A 22,562-nucleotide genomic window follows, 5' to 3' on the forward strand; every position below is an offset into this window, starting at 1 on the left:
TGGCCACCCGTGGGGGGGGGGGGTACTCGGGAGGGGACAGGACACTGCCGGAGACCCGGCTGGGATCGATCCTGGCTGCGGATGAGGCGCAGGTCTGTGCCACGTCTCCCTCCTCCAATCATCGCGCTGAATCATGTCGCGCCCCCATTGCCTGCTGACCGACGTCTCTCTTCCAATCGGCGCCCTCGATCATCAGTTCCACCCCCACTGTCTCGCGGAAAGCAGAGATTTCACCGGGTTTTTAAATCCGGATTACAAAAACTTGGGGGGGACGTCCCCCACCTCTCAAACCATGGAGGGGACGTGTGTGTCCCCTGCCCCCCCGGGTTTTCTGTCCCTGCTCTGCATTTTGATAATGACTGCACTTGAAGAGTACTAAAGGGTATTGCTTTCTGCAGTCTTCTGAGAGGGATTGAAATGCAAATCTTTCCAGTGATGATATCACCTTGAATAAAAATAAAATTCAGGAAACAGTTGGCACATAAGGTCAGCACCATTTGCAGAAAGAAAGAGTTAACATTTCAGGTCAAAGACTCTCTGTCTGGATTCGGAAAGAAGAGTTGGACAGAAGGTGGTGGGTGGGCTCAAAGTCATACAGCCCAGAGACAAGCCCTTCAGCCCAACTTGTCCAACCAAGCTGCCCCATCAACACTAATCCCACCTGTCTGCGTTTGGCCCATGGCCTCTAAACCTTTCCTGCCTATATACCTGTCCAAATGTCTTTTAAATGTTGTGGCAGCATCTGCCTCCACTATCTCCTCTGGCATCTTGGTGGGGTGGGCTGGAGAGATGGATAAGGCCATGGGAATGCTTGTTCCAGGGTGAGGCTCAAGGTTGCCATGAGGATAGGTTGGATAGGTTCCTCTGCTGTCCGTCCGTTAGTCTGTCTGTGTGATAATATATTGCCAATAGTTGGGCTCTGAGACATGCCCAGGTTGGGCTGCACTAAGAATGCAGCGAGATGGAGAGAAGAGAAACCGAACATTGGACGATTGGCAGCAAAAATTACCAGTTTTGATATACACCAAGAGCTACTTGAAGTTTACGGTTGAGTCTGATAGTATTTTGCACTGGAGACCTCTGTGTTTGCTGGCTTTGCAACTAAAACAGAAGGGAGTGATGATTTCAGTTCGATACAGCTGCAGACAGATGTGATCCTTCCTGTAATTACATCCTCCTTTAGGATGAAGCTTCCTCTCACTGTCTTCTGCATACGACTGCAGGTGAGACATGCCTGTGACCACAACAATCGGCACCAATAGTTCTGGTTGTGACTTGGCAAGAAGCTGTTTGTTTTTTGGCAGTGCATTCTCCCTCAACCTCCACTGCACCCCCAGTCGCACTTGAAGCCCTCAGGGCTGCTTCTTCTCTTGACTCTGAACATCTAGATGCTGCGAGGTAAGGAGACTAAGGCTAATGCTGTTGAATGGCTGCTACCCGGGAGTTTCCCTGAATCCCTTGGGTCATTGCAAATGGGGGGAAAGACTTAATAGGACTCAATAGGTCTTATGGAATAAGACTTGCATCTTTGCGACTGGGAAACTGTGCATGGGATTAACAGAGTATCCGTGCAAGTGACTTGGGTCAATGGGCCCCTGCTGTGAATCTTGGTGCTGCCTGGATCCCATGCTGATCTGGTTTGGTCTTAGAGTGTGGTGTCGGTCAAATCCTGGGTTGAGAGCTTTCTAGGAAAGTAGACATTTGTTGGTTAAATTGTGGGTAGTGCTTGGTGAAGTGGGCGAGATGTCTCCACATAACAGAGGGTTAGGGGAAGTTTGAGGGGATGTGAGTTTAGTGCAGGAAGATCGTATTGAATGGTCAGTTGCCTTCATGCCTTGGTGTTTGATGTATTCCGGGTGGATGCCGGCGGTGCCTTCGGATGGCCTGCTCGATTTCTTGTGTTGTGAAATCGTGGGATAGGTTGGAGTTGCAGCTCAGGGCCCTGTGTAGCTCGTAGACTCTCGCCCATGTTGTTCTGGTGAAGTCCTTGTCTGCGTTGGGGAAGCGGTCGTTGCACAGTAGTAGCGACGAGGTGGAATGTGCAGTGATGGGACACTGTGCTGGGGGTGTCGACCTGCCCATCAGCTTATTCATGGTCTGCCGCACCTGGAGTGTGTCAAATCAATTGATTCCATCCATCCATCTTTGCCTGGGGTGGGCGGAACCATCTAGGCTACACCATTACATCAATGACCCCGTGGAAGTCCCTGGCCAGGACCTGCCCCGAAAGCAGTGGACAACCCTCAACTGCTTGAGGACAGGCATCGCACGTTATGGAGTAGCGATGAAGAGGTGGGGCCTCGTGGACCGCGAGCGCCTCCTGCGAGTGTGGGGACCCAACACAGACAGTGGAGCACATCGTCACCAGTTGCCCCAAACACCGGCCACCGAATGGTGAACGAGGTCTGATTGACCTGGACGATGACACGTTGGCCTGGCTCGCCTCAACGGAGCTGCAGGTCTAAAAGACATACGACAGAAGTATTGAAAGGTGGTACAGGGTTGAACACGCCACTTCTGCTTTTATTTCTTGGATATGTAGGGAGTTGCTACCATGGGTGACAGTCCAGAGTTGCTCTGTGAAGATCATGTTGTCCTTGAAATGCCCAACTAATGATTACCCCCTCAACACCATGGACTAAGTTTCTCTACAAAGTCTGTAAGGAGCATTGCACGGGGAGCAGAATAACCTCTTTGTGTCAGAGGTGGAAATTACGTTGGGCCCATGAGAATTGACCCCCACCAGTTGAATTTCCAGATTACTGCAAACCAATTTGCAAATGGTGGTCATTGAGTTTTGCTTTGGAAAATAATAATTCAAGTTGCATCAAGATTCCTGTATACAGATGTTGAGTTTTCAAGCAAGGATGTTCTGATGGTAAACAGGGAAATGTTCCCATATGGGTGTAAATAATACTGCATGTATTCGGGCTCAATCATGCTTTAGTTTGTTTTCTATGTGATGAGTATCTGTTATATTTTCACAAATGCATTTACAATGATTTGCAGAAGTTTTCCAACTTTTTAAAAACTCAACCATTCGATGTTTCCTCTTGAGCAGAGATACTGACCTGTTGCTGCTGGATACACAGACGGTTTGGACCTCGGAGGAAGGCTGGCTGGTGTTTGACATCACTGCTACCAGCAACTTCTGGGTGATGAGCCCCCAGCATAACTTTGGACTCCAGCTGCGGGTACTAACTGTCGATGGTGAGTGAATGCCAGTTGTTTTGTACAAAGGGGGTTCATTTCAGGCGGCATGGTGGCGCAGTGGTAGAGTTGCTTCCCTTTACACCAGAGACCCAGGTTTGATCCTAACTACGAGTGCTGTCCATAAGGAGTTTTTACGTTCTCCCCGAGACCTGCGTGGGTTTTCTCTGGGTGCTCTGGTTTCTTTTTTTTCTTTTTTTCTTTTCTTTTTTTTAATTAAAAGCATTGTACATACATCTTAATCATAATATGCAACATAATACATTTCGTGTCCAACTTCTCTTTTTTTTTAAACTCTAAGCTATAATAGGAAAAGAGAAAAGAGAAAGAAGAGAAGAATGAGGATCGTAGTGGAGTGTAGTCCGCAGTAATTGCCGTTAAATGAATGATGATAGTTGAGTACACTGCGTGCTTGAGAATTTGGGGGAAAAAGGAAAGAAAAAAGAAAAGAAAACAGGCCCCAAAGAAAAGAGGGCCTTGGGAAGGGAAAGGAAATAAGTAAAAAATCCAAAGAAGGTAAAGCTAAACAAAAAAGAAAGGGAATGTGCCTAATTCATAACGATTCACACCCATCACCCATGTGCTCTGGTTTCTTACCCCACTCCAATGACGTACAGGTTTGCAGGTTCATTGGCTTTGGTAAAGATTGTAAATTGTCCCTGGCATATAAGATAGTGTTAGTATGTGGGAGTCACTGGTCGGCGCAGTCTCGACGGGCCGATGGGCCTGTTTCTGTGCTGTATCTCTAAACTAAAGATGCAAAGACTGTCCCTTACCTGTCTTGCCGTTTAAAGTGTAAGCATGAACCTATTCACTGAAGTTGCGTTATTTATAGACGGCAAAAACAATGTGGTAGGTTTATGAAGACCCTTCTTCAGACTTTTCCTATGGCATAGAAACATAGAAAATAGGTGCAGGAGTAGGCCATTCGGCCCTTCGAGCCTGCACCGCCATTCAATATGATCATGGCTGATCATTCAACTCAGTATCCTGTACCTGCCTTCTGTCCATACCCCCTGATCCCTTTAGCCACAAGGGCCACATCTAACTCCCTCCTAAATATAGCCAATGAACTGGCCTCAACTACCTTCTGTGGCAGAGAATTCCAGAGATTCACCACTCTCTGTGTAAAAAATGTTTTTCTCATCTCGGTCCTAAAAGATTTCCCCCTTATCCTTAAACTGTGACCCCTTGTTCTGGACTTCCCCAACATCGGGAACAATCTTCCTGCATCTAGCCTGTCCAACCGCTTAAGAATTTTGTAACTTTCTATAAGATCCCCCTCAATCTTCTAAATTCTAGCGAGTACAAGCCGAGCCTATCCAGTCTTTCTTCATATGAAAGTCCTGCCATCCCAGGAATCAGCCTGGTGAACCTTCTCTGCACTCCCTCTATGGCAACAATGTCTTTCCTCAGATTAGGAGACTAAAACTGTAGGCAATACTCCAGGTGTGGTCTCACCAAGACCCTGTACAACTGCAGTAGAACCTCCCTGCTCCTATACTCAAATCCTTTTGCTATGAATGCTAACATACCATTCGTCATAAGGAAATGTGAAATATTATTGAGGGATCATTCCTCATATCTTTTCCTACTCCTTACAACTATAGTTGACTCGGTACGAAAAGTTTAAGCATTGTATTACCCGAATTAAATTGTTTTCAACCAAATCCATTTTATGCACAACTAATTGCTCATTACTGTGCTTGGTCTAAAGATTCCCACTTTGAGAATTACCTAATGGATTTGCCACTGGTTGGTGTTTAAAGATCTTTAATTTGAGGATTCTGCTGAGTTTTGCTGAGATACAAATTACACAACGAATGAAATGATGGCAGAAAATGCTGGAAACATTCGGCATCATTTGTGGAAAAAGAAACAGCTAAGGTTTCAGGTTTATGACCTTTCTTTTGGAAAAAGAAACACTCACTGTTTTTCTAAATCGTTAAGTCTGTTTCTCTTTCCACAGAAACTGCCTGCCCTCCTGAGTGTTTCCAGCATTTTCTGCTCTTAGTAAAACAGCTCCTGTCATCAGTAATTTGGTTTTAACATAATGATGATGGCCAATGACTCAATGATTTAGCTCTGAGCAACAATGTTTGATTCCTTTCCAATCTTTGACCTCTTCACTCTTTGGGTCAGCAGCAGAACTCTGATTTAAGCCTCGCAAAGAGTCGTCGCCTCAGATCTCGGATTAAAGTCTTTTACAAGCAACTCCCAACATTTTGATTTAACTTGCATGAGTTGAAATCACAATCCATAGGGAGGAACTGAAGGATCTAATTGAGAGAAATATTTCCTGCATCCAAGTTGGAAATATTCTAGCTTTGAAAATCTGTCAAAAGCACATAGCCAGCAGTCAATTCAATACAACAGGATCTTGTATGCAAGAAACAGACACCACACTGTGAGAACAGATTTCTTCTGCATTGCCCTATATGCAGACGGGATGGAAAAAAACCAAAGCTATCATATAAAACAGCGTAGGAAGTCCGATTTATATTCATAAACTGACATGCATTCTTAAGGTCAAAACCCAAGACTTGATTTTAAAAGTTTATAAATTGTATTCCTTGGATTAAACTGAGACGCAACAGAAGTTGTAACTAACCATCTATTGGAATGGTCATCGGCCTAAAATGTTAGTTCACTCATTTCTTTCTCTACAGATGTTCCATGAAGCTTTGAATATTTTCAGAATTTTCTGTCTGTATTTTTGATTTCCTACAGGGTGGGACAGAGGTGCATCAGTAGACCTGATAACTCACAGCACCAGAGACCCGGGTTTGATCCTGACTATGGGTGTGTGGAGTCTGTACATTCTCCCTGTTCCCACATGGGTTTTCTCCGGGTGCTCCGGTTTCCTCCTACATTTCAAAGACGTGCTGGTTTGTAGGATAATTGGCTTCTGTAAATTGTCATTTGGCTGATCTAAAACCCTTTCCACCACTGGTTGCTTTATTTGGATCACTTAATGTTGCCCAGACTAGCAGTGGGTCTGTGCCTGCCGTTAATTTCTCACCACTGCCTCTGGTTGTCTTCCCAAACCAGTCCTGGACAGCCCACTGTGTGGTCAACGATGGCTTGCTCCCCCTCTCCAGGTCTGATGAGTGGAAGAATTATTTTACTATGGGATTGACGTTGCACGTGCAAAAAGCTCATGGCCGGAGATAGTTATAGACAATAGGTGCAGGAGTAGGCCATTCGGTCATTCGAGCCAGCACCGCCATTCAATGTGATCATGGCTGATCATCGCCAATCAGCACCCAGTTCCTGCCTTCTCCCCATATCCCCTGACTCCGCTATTTTTAAGAGCCCTATCTAGCTCTCTCTTGAAAGCATCCAGAGAACCTGCCTTCACCGCCCTCTGAGGCAGAGAATTCCACAGACTCGCCACTCTCTGTGAGAAAAAGTGTTTCCTCATCTCCGTTCTAAATGGCTTACCCCTTATTCTTAACTGTGGCCTCAGGTTCTGAACTCCCCAAACATCGGGAACATGTTTCCTGCCTCTAGCGTGTCCAAGCCCTTAACAATCTTATATGTTTCAATGAGATGCCCTCTCATCCTTCTAAACTCTTGAGTGTACAAGCCCAGCTGCTCCATTGTCTCAGCATATGTCAGACCCGCCATCCCGGGAATTAACCTTGTAAACCTACGCTGCACTCCCTCAATAGCAAGAATAGTTGGAGACCAATTCCTCCGAATTGATATTGCGTAGCAGAGGAAGTATTGTCAGAAAGTTGTGTAGGAAGGAATAGCAGGTACTGGCTGGTTCTACAGCCGTCTGTAGCAACAAATTCCACATATTCACCATCCTCTGACCAAAGATATTCCTCCTCATCTCCTTTCTAAATGTACATCCTTTCATTCTGAGGCTATGACCTCTGGCCCTAGATACAATGATGATACAATTTATTTGTTGTCATTTGAACCTTATTAAGGTTCAAACGAAATGTTGTTTCTGCAGTCATACACACAAGTAGAAGAACCAAGACACAACACAATTTACACAAACATCCATCACAGTGAATCTCCTCCTCACTGTGATGGAAGGCAAAGTCTTATCTCTCCCCTGCACTCCTCGTTCTCCTCTCGATGTCAGAGTCAAAGCCCCCGGCGGGCGATGGTAAGTGTCCCGCGGCCATTAAAGCCACGCCGGGCGATGCAAGGCCACGCTCCGGGTCTTGCTGTTGGAGCTAGCAAGTCCCGCGGCCATTTAAAGCCGCGCCGGGCGATGTAAGGCCCCGCTCCAGGTCATCCTCAACCCCGCAACTCGGGCGGGAGAAGTCGCCGTTGCAGAAGCCCCGAAAAGCGGTCTCTCCCACTAGTGGAAATATCCTCTCCACATTCATTCTATCCAGACCTATATTAGGTAAGTTTCAATGAGATCAGTTATATATGGTTATATGGTCCCGCCTCATCCTTCTAAACTGCAGCGAGTGGAGGCCCAGTGCCATCAAACGCTCATCATAAGTTAACCCAATCATTTCTGAGCCTGAAACGTAACCTATTCCTTCTCTCCAGAGATGCTGCCTGACCCGCTGAATTACTCCAGCACTTTGTGCCAATTGTGAGAAAGTTATCAGTCAGAGCAGGACATAAGGCAGGGAATAGCAGAACTGCCTGAAAGTATCAGCTGCTGTTTCGGGCATTGTGTCCAACACACTGCAACAGGAAGGGTAAACTTGTTTTCATCCAGCCTGTGGGAAGAGAAGCTCAACTTGTGTTTCCAGGTGGCAGGCACATGTTGCCAGTGCACACTGCCTGTCCCTTAGCCAAGTCCCTTTGGGATCTTGATGTGGTCCCTGTGATGAGCTGACACGGAACTAGCTTACGTCCCAGCCTCGGGTGCTTGTCACTCACAGCGGAGAGAGCTGCACCGGCCCATTCCGACACTTCCCCCTGTCCCGACAAGTGGGATTTAAAGTTGAAAAGATGGAAGGATCCCAGGTGATGTCCTTTCTGGGAATCCTCTTCGCGGAGTTTGACGTCGCAGTTTGTTTCCAAGCGTGGTCTGCTGGTGCGCGGGACGTATGCTCACCACATGTTGACCCGCAGCTGCCAAATGTCAGGCCAGATTGAAAAGGCTGCAGCCCGAGCTTTTCTTTCTTGGCACGTGTGGCAGAAAGCTTGAAGCGACTGGCATGTCCCAGTCATTGCTGTGCTGTGGCTGGTGTAAATAAACACTGTCTGCTGGTCTCCAGTAGAGGAATGATGCCCTGATTACTCATTAGCATTACAGTAGTTGGCCCCTGCCATGTTTACCCCTCTCCTCAAAACTCCCAACAAGTGGAAGAACCGCCCTTGGTAAACAGATGAGTAGTATTTGCCTTTTACCAGCTTCAGCCAGAATGGAGCCATTTTCAACTTCTGGTACAAAATCCACTCTGGACATTGGTCGAGGCAACTAGGCTGGTTTTGAAAAGCTTCCTATTTTGAAATCTGCCAATAGGTTGAGTTTGTTTGTCGCTTAAAAAATAGCTCAACCAAAGCTTGCTTATTCCTGGCAATCCTCCCTCCAATGTACACTGGGTTAAACCCAAGATAGACACAAACAGCTGGAGTAACTCAGCGGGACAAACAGCATCTCTGGAGGGGAGGAATGGGTGACGTCTCGGGTCGAGTCCTTTCTTCAGTCTGAGTTACTCCAGCTTTTTGAGTCTGTCTTTGGTTTAAACCAGCAAATGCAGTTCCTTCCCACACACTGGGTCTGGTCATTTGATGTCAGCCCTACTGACCTTCGGAAGGGTGGTGCCCACTATTGTCTGCTAGTTTGCAGAATTGTTTGCTGTATCCTGAATCTGGCATGGGTCTACTGCTTTCCGTACTCTAACTGCTCAATGATCAAGACTGATGTGCCAATATTGTAGTGAGAGAGAGCTCCACTGTCCTAAGTGCCGTCGTTCCAGTGGGATGTTAAACTGAGAACAGACTCCCTTCATTCTCTTTTGAATAGTTATAAAGCATGGAAACAGTCCCTTTAGCCCAACTTGCCCATGCCGCCCAATATGCTAGTCTCACATAGACATAGAAACATAGAAAATAGGTGCAGGAGTAGGCCATTCGGCCCTTCGAGCCTGCACCGCCATTCAATATGATCATGGCTGATCATCCAAGTCACCTGCCTGCATTTGCCCCATATCCCTCCAAACCTATCCTATCCATGTGCCCTTCCAAATGTTTCTCAAATGTTGTGAGAGTACATCAGCTACCTCCTCTGGCAGCTTGTGCCATAGATCCACCCCCCCTCCGGTTCTTGATGGCCCTACTCTGGGTAAAAGGCTCTGTGCATGGGCAGCACAGTGTGGCAGTGGTAGAGCTGTCTGATGGTGCCAGAGACCCGGGATTGATCCTGACTACAGCTGCCGTCTGTACGGAGTTTGTACATTTTCCCTGTGTCTGCGTGGGTTTTCTCTGGGTGCTCCGGTTACCTCCCACATTCCAAAGACGTTCGGGTTTGTATGTTAATTGGCTTCTGTAAATTGTGTGTAAATTACTTCTAATGTATAGGACGGTGCTAGTGCACAGGGTGATCATTGGTCGGCGCAGACTCTGGGCCTGTCTCCATGCTGTATCTCTAAAGTCTAAAGTAAATTTACCTGCTTTACTCTTATGATGTTAAAGAATCCATGGTGTTCTTCTGAAACAGAGGAGGCAAATTACCTTGCTGTCCTGCGCAGTTGTGTTTCGCGATCAACGTTTCTGGTTGCGCTGCTGTTCTGGGAATGTGCCATACTCAGATGAGGACTTAAGATAAAGCCACTCAATAGGACTGACAGCATCTCAGGAAAGAAGGAATGGGTGACGTTTTGGGTCGAGACCCTTCTCGGTCTCAAATCGAAACGTCACCCATTCGTTCTCACCAGAGATGCTGTCTGTCCCACTGAGTTACTCCAGCATTTTATGTCTTATCTTCGGTTTAAGTCAGCACTTCAGATTAGGACTTCTTGCTTTTTTAACAGTGACTACACTAAGTATTCCGTTGGCTGTAAAATGCTTTGAAATATCTTGGGAAGGGGTATAAACGGTGCTATCTAAATCCAGTCTCCCTTTTCTAAATTTGGAAGGCTGCACATTTTCCAAAATATGGGGAATTTTGAACAGCACGGTGGTGCACTGTCTGCCTTGCAGCGCCAGAGACCCCGGGTTTGATCCTGAATACGGGTGCTGTTTGTACCTTCTCCCTGAGACCTGCATGGGTTTTCTCTGGGTACCTGTTTGCTGCCACTCCCCAAAGGCATACGGGTTTGCAGGTTAATTGGCTTCAGTAACTTGTAAAGTGTTCCTGGTGTGTAGGATGATGTTAGTATGTGGGGATTGCAGGTTGGCGCAGACTCAGTGGGCCAAAGAGCCTGTTTCTGTGCTGGATCTTTAAGTTTAACTAATCTCCCACGTGATCCCTCTCACACCCTAGTTCTCCGCTAGTTTTACTGTCCTGATTAAATGTTGCTGATTGTTAGCCGAGGGGAAGGTGACAATGATCCATTGTACATTTTACTTGAGCTTTGATTTCTCTTTTTCACACTTTACCCTTCCATATCTCTGTCTCCCTCTCCTCTGACTCTCAGTCTTTAGAAGCGTCTCAACCCGAAACGTCACCCATTCCTTCTACCCAGAGATGCTGCCTGTCCCGCTGAGTTACTTCGCATTTTGTGTCTATCTTCGGTGTAAACCAGCATCTGCAGTTCCTTCCTGCTTTAAACTAAATTGTTCATGATCCCTGGCTTCCAAATTGACTTAATTCTCTAGAAGTATGTTGAGTGATGCTTCATTTCTTGTGAGAAGAATATCCAGACTGAGGAAATTGTTTGACGTGGGAAATGTCAAGTACTGCAAACATTTTCTCTGCCTCACTCCATTTTGGTGTAATTATTATCAATTCTAACCTAATTGTTTGTGTCTGCTTCTAATTTGTCTACTGGTTTCTCTCTCCGTTTCCTTTGCTGAGGGCAGCAAACTGTAATGTGATCCTTCCAGCATGTTCGGCCTTCTGTCCTTCCTTCAGGCAATCCACAAAGATTCTACCATGTACATCACTGCACTGTGACTTATGCACTTCCTCCTCTAACATCCCTCCCCTAATCCTTCGTATTCCTTGGCTGCAGAGCTTTACAAAACTGTTCCCCTTGAAAGACAAAGTGTTGAACAAGCTTTGGGTCAGGCAGTTTCCCCAGAGAGCATGGATAGGTGACGTGTTGGGTCAGGACCGCTTTTCAGACTGATTGTAGGGGTAGGGTGAAAGAAATCTGGAAGAACTCTCTTCCCCCTTATCTGGGTGGGAATAGAGTAAAGCACTACTCATCGCAAACAACCTGGGCTGCTACCCTTACCACGCGGGAGTTATCTCTTAGCTCAGTGCTAGTTTCTGCTCCAGCTCCCTGTGTGATGTCTTCCATCACTCCTAGAACACTGAAATGCCTCGCTGCAAACGGGCCCATTTTCCTTCCTGGGTCATTTCAGACGAACCCTGATTGCACCATTCTTCTGCACGTAATACCTTCCTTCGTTTGTTTATGTGTACAAGATCACGAGGAGAACAGAGAGGGTAAATGCACCATCTTTTACCCAGCGTAGTGGAATTAAGAGGACATGGATTTAAGTTTGGTGGGGTAGAGAGAGATTTAATAGGAACCTGAGGGATAACCTTTATACACCAAGGGTGGCAGATAGAAACATAGAAAATAGGTGCAGGAGGAGGCCATTCGGCCCTTCAAGCCAGCACCGCCATTCATTGTGATCATGGCTGATCGTCCCCAATCAATAACCCGTGCCTGCCTTCTCCCCATATCCCTTGATTCCACTAGCCCCTAGAGCTCTATCTAATTCTCTCTTAAATCCATCCGGTATTTTGGCCTCCACTGCCCTCTGTGGCAGGGAATTCCACAAATTCACAACTCTGGGTGAAAACGTTTTTTCTTACCTCAGTCTTAAATGACCTCCCTTTTATTCTAAGAATGCGGCCCCTGGTTCTGGACTCGCCCAACATTGGGAACATTTTTCTAGCTTGGCCAGTCCTTTTATAATTTTATATGTTTCTATAAGATCCCCCTCATCCTTCTAAACTCCAGTGAATACAAGCCTAGTCTTTTCAATTTTTCCTCATATGACAGTCCCGCCATCCCAGGGATCAATCTCGTGAACCTACGCTGCGCTGCCTCAATCACAAGGATGTCCTTCCTCAAATTAGATATATGGAACACACTGCCAGAGGAGGTAGCTGAGCAGATACTATCACACCCTTTAAGAAACATTTAGACAATACAACATGTGAACAGGCCCATTGTACATTAATTGGCTTTGGTAAAATTGCGAGTTGTCCCTAGTGTAGGCCAGCGCTAGTGTGTACAGGGTGATTGCTGGTTGGCATGGACTCAGTGGGCCGAAGGACCTGGATCTCTAACGTCTAAAGTTCTCACATTTGTATTTTGTGAGGGTTGATATACCCTGTATATAACAAGCTCAGTGCTTTACGGTGGAAGTTTTCATTTATATAGTAACTTCCACATTCTCGGGCTGCCCCAGAATGCTTTGTAGGCAAATAGTCCAGAAAAAACTGCACCACGGTTGCACTGTTGATAACAGTTATTGTGAAAGGATAAATATGGACCAGATAGGGAGAAAGTTTGCTCTTCCCCTTGACCCCTAACACTAACTCTGACCCCCCCCCCACAACCCTTCCATTGGCTCAGGCAGAAGTGACAGGTGACCAAGTTCCCCTTCATCCCGCCCCTCACCGCCTAAAACATTCAGCCTCAATCTTAAATCATTCCGTGGCCTGGTCATTCCTTTTTCAGAATTTCTAATCCCACTCTCTCGCTCTTCCCCTGTCCTAAATTCCTCAACCTCTTTGCTTTCACACCCAGTCCATTTATCTCTAGTCTAGATTGCAGCTCGAAGCTTCTCCAGACATCTCCATCGCCCTCTGTCCTTCCCTAAAACCTGTCATTTGTCCCCCTCAATCTTTGACATCCTGTGAGGTCTTCAGTTTACATTTTCGGAGCTGGGCACATTTTCGGAGCTTGTTGCCTTTTATGTTGCGCCAATGCTCAATTGTCTGAAAAATAGAGTACACGAAACACTTGGCAATCCAGGCTGCTTCTGTGGAAACCGAGCTCATGTTTCACCAGAAATGTCCTCAACCTGAAATGTTAAATTTGAAGAGCCATCCTAACCAAAAATGTTGCCTATCCACGTTCTCCAGAGATGCCACCTGACCTGCTGAGTTACTCCAGTACTGCAATAGTTTCTTTATTATCACGTGTACCAAGGCATAGTGAAATACTTATTTTGCTTACAGAACAGCAGGGCTATGAATATGTGGAGTAGGGAAATGTCAGGGACCAGTATTTACAGCAAGATCAATTATATGTGTAAATCGCTCAAACAACTCTGTATTCGGTTGAAAACGGGAGGAGTGTGTGTTCAGCCATATGCAAACAAGCCAGGCAAGACGACATTCCATATCTGAACAGTGTCTTTGCAAGGTGAAACCTGCACAGCTGCCTGATTAACATGGGGGGGGTTTGGAGAGATTTATTTTAACCACAAACCACTCTGCTGAGAGGCAGACACCATCTCCACATGGCTGACTTGCACTAAACATTTTCTGACTCCCAAATCACCTTCCCCATCATCAGAAACCTGTGGCTGTTTATTCACAATGAACTTGCCCAATTTTCTCGTTGAGGAGGTCATAGAAACATAGAACACTAGGTGCAGGAGTAGGCCATTCGGCCCTTCAAGCCTGCACCGCCATTCAATATGATCATGGCTGATCATCCAACTCGGTATCCTGTACCTGCCTTCTCGCCATACCCCCTGATCCCTTTAGCCACAAGGGCCACATCTAACTCCCTCTTAAATATAGCCAATGAACGGGCCTCAACTACCTTCTGTGGCAGAGAGTTCCTGAGATTCACCACTCTGTGTGAAAAATGTTTTTCTCATCTCGGTCCTAAAGGATTTCCCTCTTATACTTAAACTGTGACCCCTTGTCCATAACTTCCCCCTTGGTTCTGGACTCCCCCAACATCGGGAACAATCTTCCTGCATCTAGCTTGTCCAACCCCTTAAGAGTTTTGTAAGTTTCTATAAGATCCCCCCTCAATCTTCTAAATTGCGAGCAGCATTGTTGTCAGATTTATCACCCAGTTTCCATTCCAATTGTGGATGATAAGTTTAGGAAAGACTTTGGGATAGTGTGTTATGATTAGAAAACATATTTGCAGCAGAGCCTGATAGACTGAGTAGGAGAGCACACAGTCACCACTTGTGAAACAGATAATGGGGATGATAGTTTGTGGGAGTGTTTTTATTATGTAAAGGCTACACATAATTTAAAATCATGTTGGTTCTTCAGAGCAGTTTAATACTTGTATTTAACCACATCTTCAAATAAATGTAATAGACAATAGGCAATAGGTGCAGGAGTAGGCCATTCAGCCCTTCGAGCCTGTACGGCCATTCAATGTGATCATGGCTGATCATCCCCAATCAGTACCCCGTTCCTGCCTTCTCCCCATAGCCCCTGACTCCGCTATCTTTAAGAGCCCTATCTAGCTCTCTCTTGAAAGCATCCAGAGAACCTGCCTCCACCGCCCTCTGGGGCAGAGAATTCCACATATTCACAACTCTCTGTGAGGAAAAAGTGTTTCCTCATCTCTAAATGGCTTACCCCTTATTCTGAAACTGTGGCCCCTGGTTCTGGACTCCCCCAACATCGGGAACATGTTTCCTGCCTCCAGCGTGTCCAAACCTTAACAATCTTATGTTTCAATAAGATATCCTCTCATCCTTCTAAACTCCAGAGTGTACAAGCCCAGCCGCTCCATTCTCTCAGCATATGACAGTCCCGCCATCCCGGGAATTAACCTTGTAAACCTACGCTGCACTCCCTCAATAGCAAGAATGTCCTTCCTCAAATTAGGGAAGCAAAACTGCACACTAATACTCCAAGTGTGGTCTCACTAGGGCTCTGTACAACTGCAGAAGGACCTCTTTGCTCCTATACTCAACGACTCTTGTTTTAAAGACCATCATGCCATTTGCTTTCTTCACTGCCTGCTGTACCTGCATGCTTACTTTCATAGACTGATGAACAAGGACCCCCAGATCCCGTTCCCCTTTTCCCAACTTGACGCCATTTAGATAGTAATCTGTTTTTGCTACCAAAGTGGATAACCTGGGTGTGCTTTTACATCAGTCACTGAAAGTAAGCATGCAGGTACATCAGGCAGTGAAGAAAGCTAATGGCATGTTGGCCTTCATTGTGAGATGATATTATTGCTATTGAGGGACTGTAGCATAGTTTCACCAGGTTAATTCCTGGGATGGCGGGACTGGTGTGTGATAAAAGAATGGGTCGACTGGGCTTGTGTTTGCTGGAATTTAGAAGGATGAGAAGGGATCTTATAGAAACATAAAATTCTTAGAGGATTGGACAGAGTAGATGCAGGAAAATTGTTCCCAATGTTGGGGGAGTCCAGATCCAGTTGTCACAGTTTAAGAATAAAGGGTAGGCTATTTAGGACTGAGACGAGGAAAAACTTTTTCACCCAGAGAGTTGTGAATCTGTGGAATTCTCTTCCACAGAAGGCAGTGGAGGACAATTCACTGGATGTGTTCAAGAAATAGTTAGATTTATCTCTTAGGGCAGGGGGAATCAAGGGGTATGGGGGGAAAAAGCAGGAACGGGGTTCAGATTTTGGATATTCAGCCATGATCATATTGAATGGCAGTGCTGGCTCGAAGGACTGTATGACCTACTCCTGCACCTATTTTCTATGTTTCTGTGTTACAGCACTTTTAAAAAGAAGTTGACATTGGCTGAAAACATTATGAGGCAGTCTGAAGTCTTCAAAAGTTGCCACACTGTATAAATGCAAGCCTTATTTATCTCTCCTCAATAGGGCCGTCACTTCTTCCTTCTCTCTGGGGGGCCACTTCTTTGTCCTGTACCCTGGCCAGGACCCCTTTTTACACCCCCACCCCTTGCTGAGTGCCCCCTTTAATCCATCCAGTAGATCAAGATTGGCCATTAAATAGACCACCATATTCTTTGGGTATTTTTTCGAGTGCTTTGCCTTGGATGTCGTGTGTTCTTACTCCTGATACCTCATTAGATCAAACAAGGCGTGCCAGCGACTAATTACATAGAAAACCTGCCTTCTCTCCATACCCCCTGATCCTTTTAGCCACAAGGGCCACATCTAACTCCCTCTTAAATATAGCCAATGAACTGGCCTCAACTACCTTCTGTGGCAGAGAATTCCACAGATTCACCAATCTCTGTAAAAAATGATTTTCTCATCTCGGTCCTAAAAGACTTCCCCCTTATCCTTAAACTGTGACCCCTTGTCCTGGACTTCCCCAACATCGGGAACAATCTTCCTGCATCTAGCCTGTCCAACCCCTTAAGAATTTAGTAAGTTTCTATAAGATCCCCCCTCAATCTTCTAAATTCTAGCGAGTACAAGCCGAGTCTATCCAGTCTTTCTTCATATGAAAGTCCTGCCCTCCCAGGAATCAGTCTGGTGAACCTTCTCCGTACTCCCTCTATGGCAAGAATGTCTTTCCTCAGATTAGGAGACCAAAACTGTACGCAATACTCCAGGTGTGGTCTCACCAAGACCCTGTACAACTGCAGTAGAACCTCCCTGCTCCTATACTCAAATCCTTTTGCTATGAATGCTAACATACCATTCGCCTTCTTCACTGCCATACTGTCACTGCCATCATTCTGCAATTTGATTGATCCAATGGATTTACCAGCCCCATCTCACTGGGGCTGCTGAACTCAGTGGAAATAGTTACCTCTGCAGCAGTTGATTGCTCACTTTACTGAGGTCACCTATTGGAATACAAGCAAAGATTAGTCTTTGGGTTCAATGTGTAACGAGTTAGTCAGATCTGTTTGACTGGAGTTAAATATTTTCCTTATTTTCTGCCACGTCAGCCATGTCTAGACAGCCCAATATTGAAAGGAAACCTTTTCTGAACTCATGTTATTATCTCGCGGTGCTCCTGGATGCCAGAAACATAATGATTTAAACTTTGGATTTAATGTCTAATTTTATTTCTTGGACTTGATGTTAAAATGAACTCTGCTTGGAAAATCCACGTAGGATGAGGTGCTGCGGAAAGATAGATTTCCACAAATTGTTATTTCTCGGGCCTGTCGTGGCGGTGACTAACTGTGGGTTATGTCCCTTCACCCGACATGGAAAATAAGCATGACCTGCTTCTTCTGTGTACTGTATGTATTCCAGATCAAAGAAGGCTGGAAAAAGTTGAACACATATAGTGAGGAAATCTCTGTTAATCTTTAGACCTATCCTGCCCTGTCATTTGTTTCCTGGTGTTGCTTTTTGGGTTTTTTTAAACAAATGTCCATCTGTAATCTGATGCTCAAACTGCTGTCAGTCTGCAGAATTCACAAAATTATGAATCCAGTCTTAATCCTTTGCTTACCATCGATTTATATTTTTTTATTCTTCCTTCCAAAGTGGAGGAGTACACAACGTCCCACATTATAGACACAAAATACTGGAGTCACTCAGCGGGTCAGGCAGCATCCCTCAAGAACATGGATGGGTGACGTTTCGTGTTGTGACCCTTCATGAGTCTGTTTGAAGTAGGGCCTCAACCCGAAATGTCAGTCTGCCGAAGGGTCCCGACCAGAAATACCACCAATCCATATTCTCCAGGGATGCTCTCTGACCCTCTGAGCTTTTTTCCGATATTTTGTGTCTTTCCTTGGTAAACCAGCACCCGCACTTCCCAGCTTCTACTTCCCACTTTATACCCCAGCTGCCAAATCCTTGACAACTCAATAGTTGCAGCTTTTTGCATTTTCAGACAAACTTATAAAGAAGTTATTGCACGAGAGAGCACAGGACTCAGGGTTAAGCATTAGCATTCATATGCATGTGTATGTATGCCTGTATAATATATATGTGTGTGTGTGTATATACACACTGAACTTTCTTTTTCTCTCGTTTATGATATTGTTCACAGAGTTGTGCTGCAGCAAGTAAGAATTTCATTGTTCTATCTGGGAAAATATAACACTCTTGAGTAGCGAGCTAACTGGGCAGAATAAATGGGACTTTTTTTTCATTGTCAATCAATGTCCCATGTAATGTTACAGGGATTAGTGCAGGAACTCAACAATGTATCTGTACAGATGACTTGGATGAAGGGAGCATGTGTATGCCGTGATAGTGACAAAAATAAAGTTATTAAGTGAGTAGTTAAGCATGTGGCTGATGGGGTATAATATGGTAAATTATGAACTCTTACACTTTGGAAGGAAGAATAAAATATATCATTTTTTATTTAAAACAACGAAAACTACAAAATGTTGATGTGCAAATGGACCTGGAGGTCCCCATACATGAAGCGCAAGCACTTGCCCCTGAGTTAGGATTGTTCAGACTGTGGAAATTTGCCTTTACAAAATTCACAAATCAATACCCCAAAGTTTGAGATATAGAATGAAATTCACACTCACGGAATTCATGTAGGGGAAAGAACAGTAAATACCGTATTTCCCGGCAATGAAGACGCTATTTTTACCCAAAAATAAGGCACGAAAAATTACCTTCGTCTTGGAGGCCGAAGGTTAGGTTGTTAGCTAAGAAAGATAGACTTGACTGTCCCTCAGTACAGCAACATCAAGAACAATGATAGCCAAGTCTATCCCTCATTGCTGGCAGCTGATGGGAAACGGCTGTAAAGTGGGAAGCGGCTGTAAAAGGACAGTGCCGCTGGGCGGGGAAGAGTTCCTTTCACAGCGTGTGGGTTGTCTGGCCAGAGGTAAAGTTGCGGGGAGGGCAGGAGCGTTGAGAAGCAGGGGGTCGGGGATCATGATAGCTACTCGCTCACTAACTGCTGCCGCGGTGCTCTGTGCGTGGAGCCACCGGATTGTGGCCGGGCAGGGAAGTAGCTCGGGTGGCAGCATGCGGCCAAGGGACTGGACAGCGGAACCGGCAGCCACCAAAGCACCTTCTGCCGGCCTGCCCGCCAGGCAGCCATGGTGTCCTTCGGCACAGGCGCAACCGGTGGAGGTGGTGGTTGACGGATAGCTACTGGCTGGGCCCAGGGCAGGCGACTTTGGCGCTACAGACAGTCCTGGGCTCACAGGCGACCTGGGTGCTACAGCCAGTCCTGGGGACGCAAGGGATCTGGGAACTGCAGCCAGTCTTGGGTCACACAGTCGATGTTGCCGACCCCTGGACTAAACCAAACCCTTGATCCTGTCCCGCCATCCTTTTCTCAAAATTTAGCAACTTAAATTGGGGATGCGTCTTCAACTCAGGTGCGTCTTCATTGCTGGGAAATACGGTAAATGAGCACAAAGTTTGTCTTTTCAACTTGTGTCTCTTCACGCAGGCGCAGACGATGTGGCTTTGTGACCACGTGGATGGTTTTCTGAGAACACAACTACCACTCCCTGTAATGCAGAGCCTGCCTGTATTTGCAGAAGTATGTGCTTGCATTGGGAACAGTGCAGAGGGGATTCACTGAGATAACGATATTGACATACATTCATAAGTTACAGGAGCAGAATTTGGGGGAGAGAGGATTTGACAGTGGGTGCTGAGAGGTTGTTCCTAGAACTAGGAGGCGCAGTTCCAGAGTAAGGGGTCTCACATTTATGATGGAGATGCCCAAGAGACGATAATCTCTGGAATTCTGTATCCCAGTGAGCGGACCAGGAGGAGTAATTTAATCTATTCAAGGTGAAGATGAACAGATCTTTAAACTGTAAGGGAGTCGAGGAGTGCTGATAGAGGGTGGGGAAATGGTGTGCAGGCCAAGAGTGAATCTGCCATGTTTTAATGAATGGCAAAGCAGGCTGAAGGGTCTATTTCTGCTTCTGTTCATGTCCTTAATTACAATTCACATAATAATAATAATAATAAATTTTATTTAATGGGCGCCTTTCTGACATCTCAAGGACACCTTACATAGTAATCGGAATAACATATAATCGGAATATAACAAGTAATAAAGACATCACAGCAGATTAATCACCAATGATTTCACTGCTTCTAGTATGGCCATACTGGAAGCTGATTAAATTTTTGCTACACAATTGAATTGTTACATTTGGCTATTTCAACAATGAGCTGCTAAAGTGCTAGTTCTGGAGTAGAAATTCGTATTACGAGCACTGTGGTTTATGTAATAAATGTTCTTGGAAATCTAGTCAACTCTGTTGGGGCAGCACGGTGGGGCAGCAGTAGGGTTGCTGCCTTTCAGCTCCAGAGACGCAGGTTCGATCCTGTCTGCGGGTGCTGACCATACGGAATTTGTACATACTTCCTGTGACCGCATGCTCTGTTTTCCTCCCACACTCGAAAGACATACAAGTGTGTAGGTTAATTGGCTTTGATTAAATTGTCCTTAGTGTGTACAGGGTTCTAGTTGGTCGGCATGGACTGGGCCGGCCTGTTTCCACACTGTATCTCCCAAAATGTTTTTTAAGTTATTGTTTTGATGTTCATGAAAATGTAAAGGACCAAGCAGGGTAATAATTGCAACTTCCCGTAGATAGGCTGGCCCAGTAGCTAGTGTGCGTTGACTTCTCAAACAAAGTCAAACGAAGGTTCACCAGACTGATTCCTGGGATGTCAGGACTTTCAAATGAAGAAAGACTGGATAGACTTGGCTTATACTCGCTAGAATTTAGGAGATTGAGAGGGGATCTTATAGAAACGTACAAAATTCTTATGGGGTTGGACAGACTAGATGCAGGAAGATTGTTCCCGTATTGGGGAAGTCCAGGACAAGGGGTCACAGCTTAAGGATAAGGGGGAAATCCATTAGGACCGAGATGAGAAGAAACTTTTTCACACAGAGAGTGGTGAATCTCTGGAACTCTCTGCCACAGAGGGTAGTTGAGGCCAGTTCATTGGCTATATTTAAGAGGGAGTTAGATGTGGCCCTTGTGGCTAAAGGGATCAGGGGGTATGGAGAGAAGGCAGGTACGGGATACTGAGTTGGATGATCAGCCATGATCATATTGAATGGCGGTGCAGGCTCGAAGGGCCGAATGACCTACTCCTGCACCTATTTTCTATGTTTCTATGTAAAGTGGTGAGTCAAATGTGGCTGCCATGCAATGGTTTGGAAGCCTTACTGCTTTACTCACCATCGCGCCCTTCCCCCTTAACCTCGGCAGAAAATACCTGGAAAACTGACTCATACACGAGGTTGCATGGAGCATTCAAAATGACAAACTAATGGACATTGAAACTACAATAAAGCTGTTTGTATCCCAGGTTATTCAAGGCTTTATGTACCACGTGGAACCAAGACTGTTTGTTTACAGGCAACGTTGGAAAGCAGATATAAAAATAGAGCATTCCAAAATTATTTGTCACATCTGCTGCATCTGTGGGAAGATAATGTCCTGGCTGAGTGATGTTTGATTGGCACAAGTTGAGCATGGTTTGACTTGCATCAGAAACCTCAAAAATGCAAGTGCCCCAATTCTGCTGTTGAGAAATCAGTCCCACAGATGGTAATGAATAATTGCAGCATGCATACACTGGATAATGCAGGAATGCCATCGTACTCTGACAGAAACGTGGTCGCGACCACTGGGGGAAAACTATAGCAAAACAGCAACCAGCCTTAGAATAGGCCCCCCAATCCCACCAAGATGACACTGTACAAATGAGCACCCGGCAATCCCAGAATATCAGAAAGAAATCTTGAGGTTCACCTTCTCCATCAAACAGTGCTAATGAATTTGCTTAGAGCTTAACTTTGGAAATTCAGCGCTACTGAAAGTTAGTTGAGAGTTTCGGAGCCTGAGTTCAGTGTGCGTCTGTCCCTATGTTGCATATTCACGGAAAGCCTCCTAAAACCTAATTCTCCAAAACTTATCAAAGGGACGTTTGACACTCTCTTAGTGAGTAGTGTACTTCCCAGAATGACACCAACCAAAACTGTTCAAACTCAAACTCGATCCTTTGCCCAAAAGGTTCCAGCAGCTAAGTGGAGATAACTCTTGCTTATTCTAAAACACACGTGGCTTCATATCTTTCCACCTGGTAGAATAATGGTCATGTTTCAGTACCAGCAGCAAGGGGTTAGGATCATTGATCTCTGGTTGTAAGTTCAAATCCCACCACCACAGCTGGGGGATTTAAATTCAAGAAATTAAATAACTTGAATTAACTTGAATACTTGACACGCCCGGCGAGCAGCGGGCCCGACTCGCCCCGCCACGTTTGTACGGCGGAGGTGAACTTGCCCCCTGGGTGCCACGGCCGGCAGAGAGGCCGGCGCAGAGCGAGTGGTCGAGGCGATGTGGTTGGGTCAGAGTCTGGAGGGCAGCG

At 45.7% G+C, this 22,562-nt stretch overlaps 1 protein-coding gene across 1 annotated transcript in view; it reads left to right on the forward strand.

The window, feature by feature from the left end:
• bmp6 (bone morphogenetic protein 6) overlaps window positions 1–22,562 on the forward strand; it is a 140,024-nt gene that overhangs the window by 64,779 nt on the left and 52,683 nt on the right. Inside the window, exon 3 of the mRNA XM_033019025.1 lies at window positions 3,062–3,210. Within this exon, the coding sequence (XP_032874916.1) occupies window positions 3,062–3,210 (149 nt within the window). The remainder of the gene's footprint in view (window positions 1–3,061; window positions 3,211–22,562) is intronic.

This window comes from Amblyraja radiata, chromosome 4 (assembly GCF_010909765.2).
Source record: "Amblyraja radiata isolate CabotCenter1 chromosome 4, sAmbRad1.1.pri, whole genome shotgun sequence".
Classification (NCBI taxonomy): Eukaryota; Metazoa; Chordata; class Chondrichthyes; order Rajiformes; family Rajidae; genus Amblyraja; species Amblyraja radiata.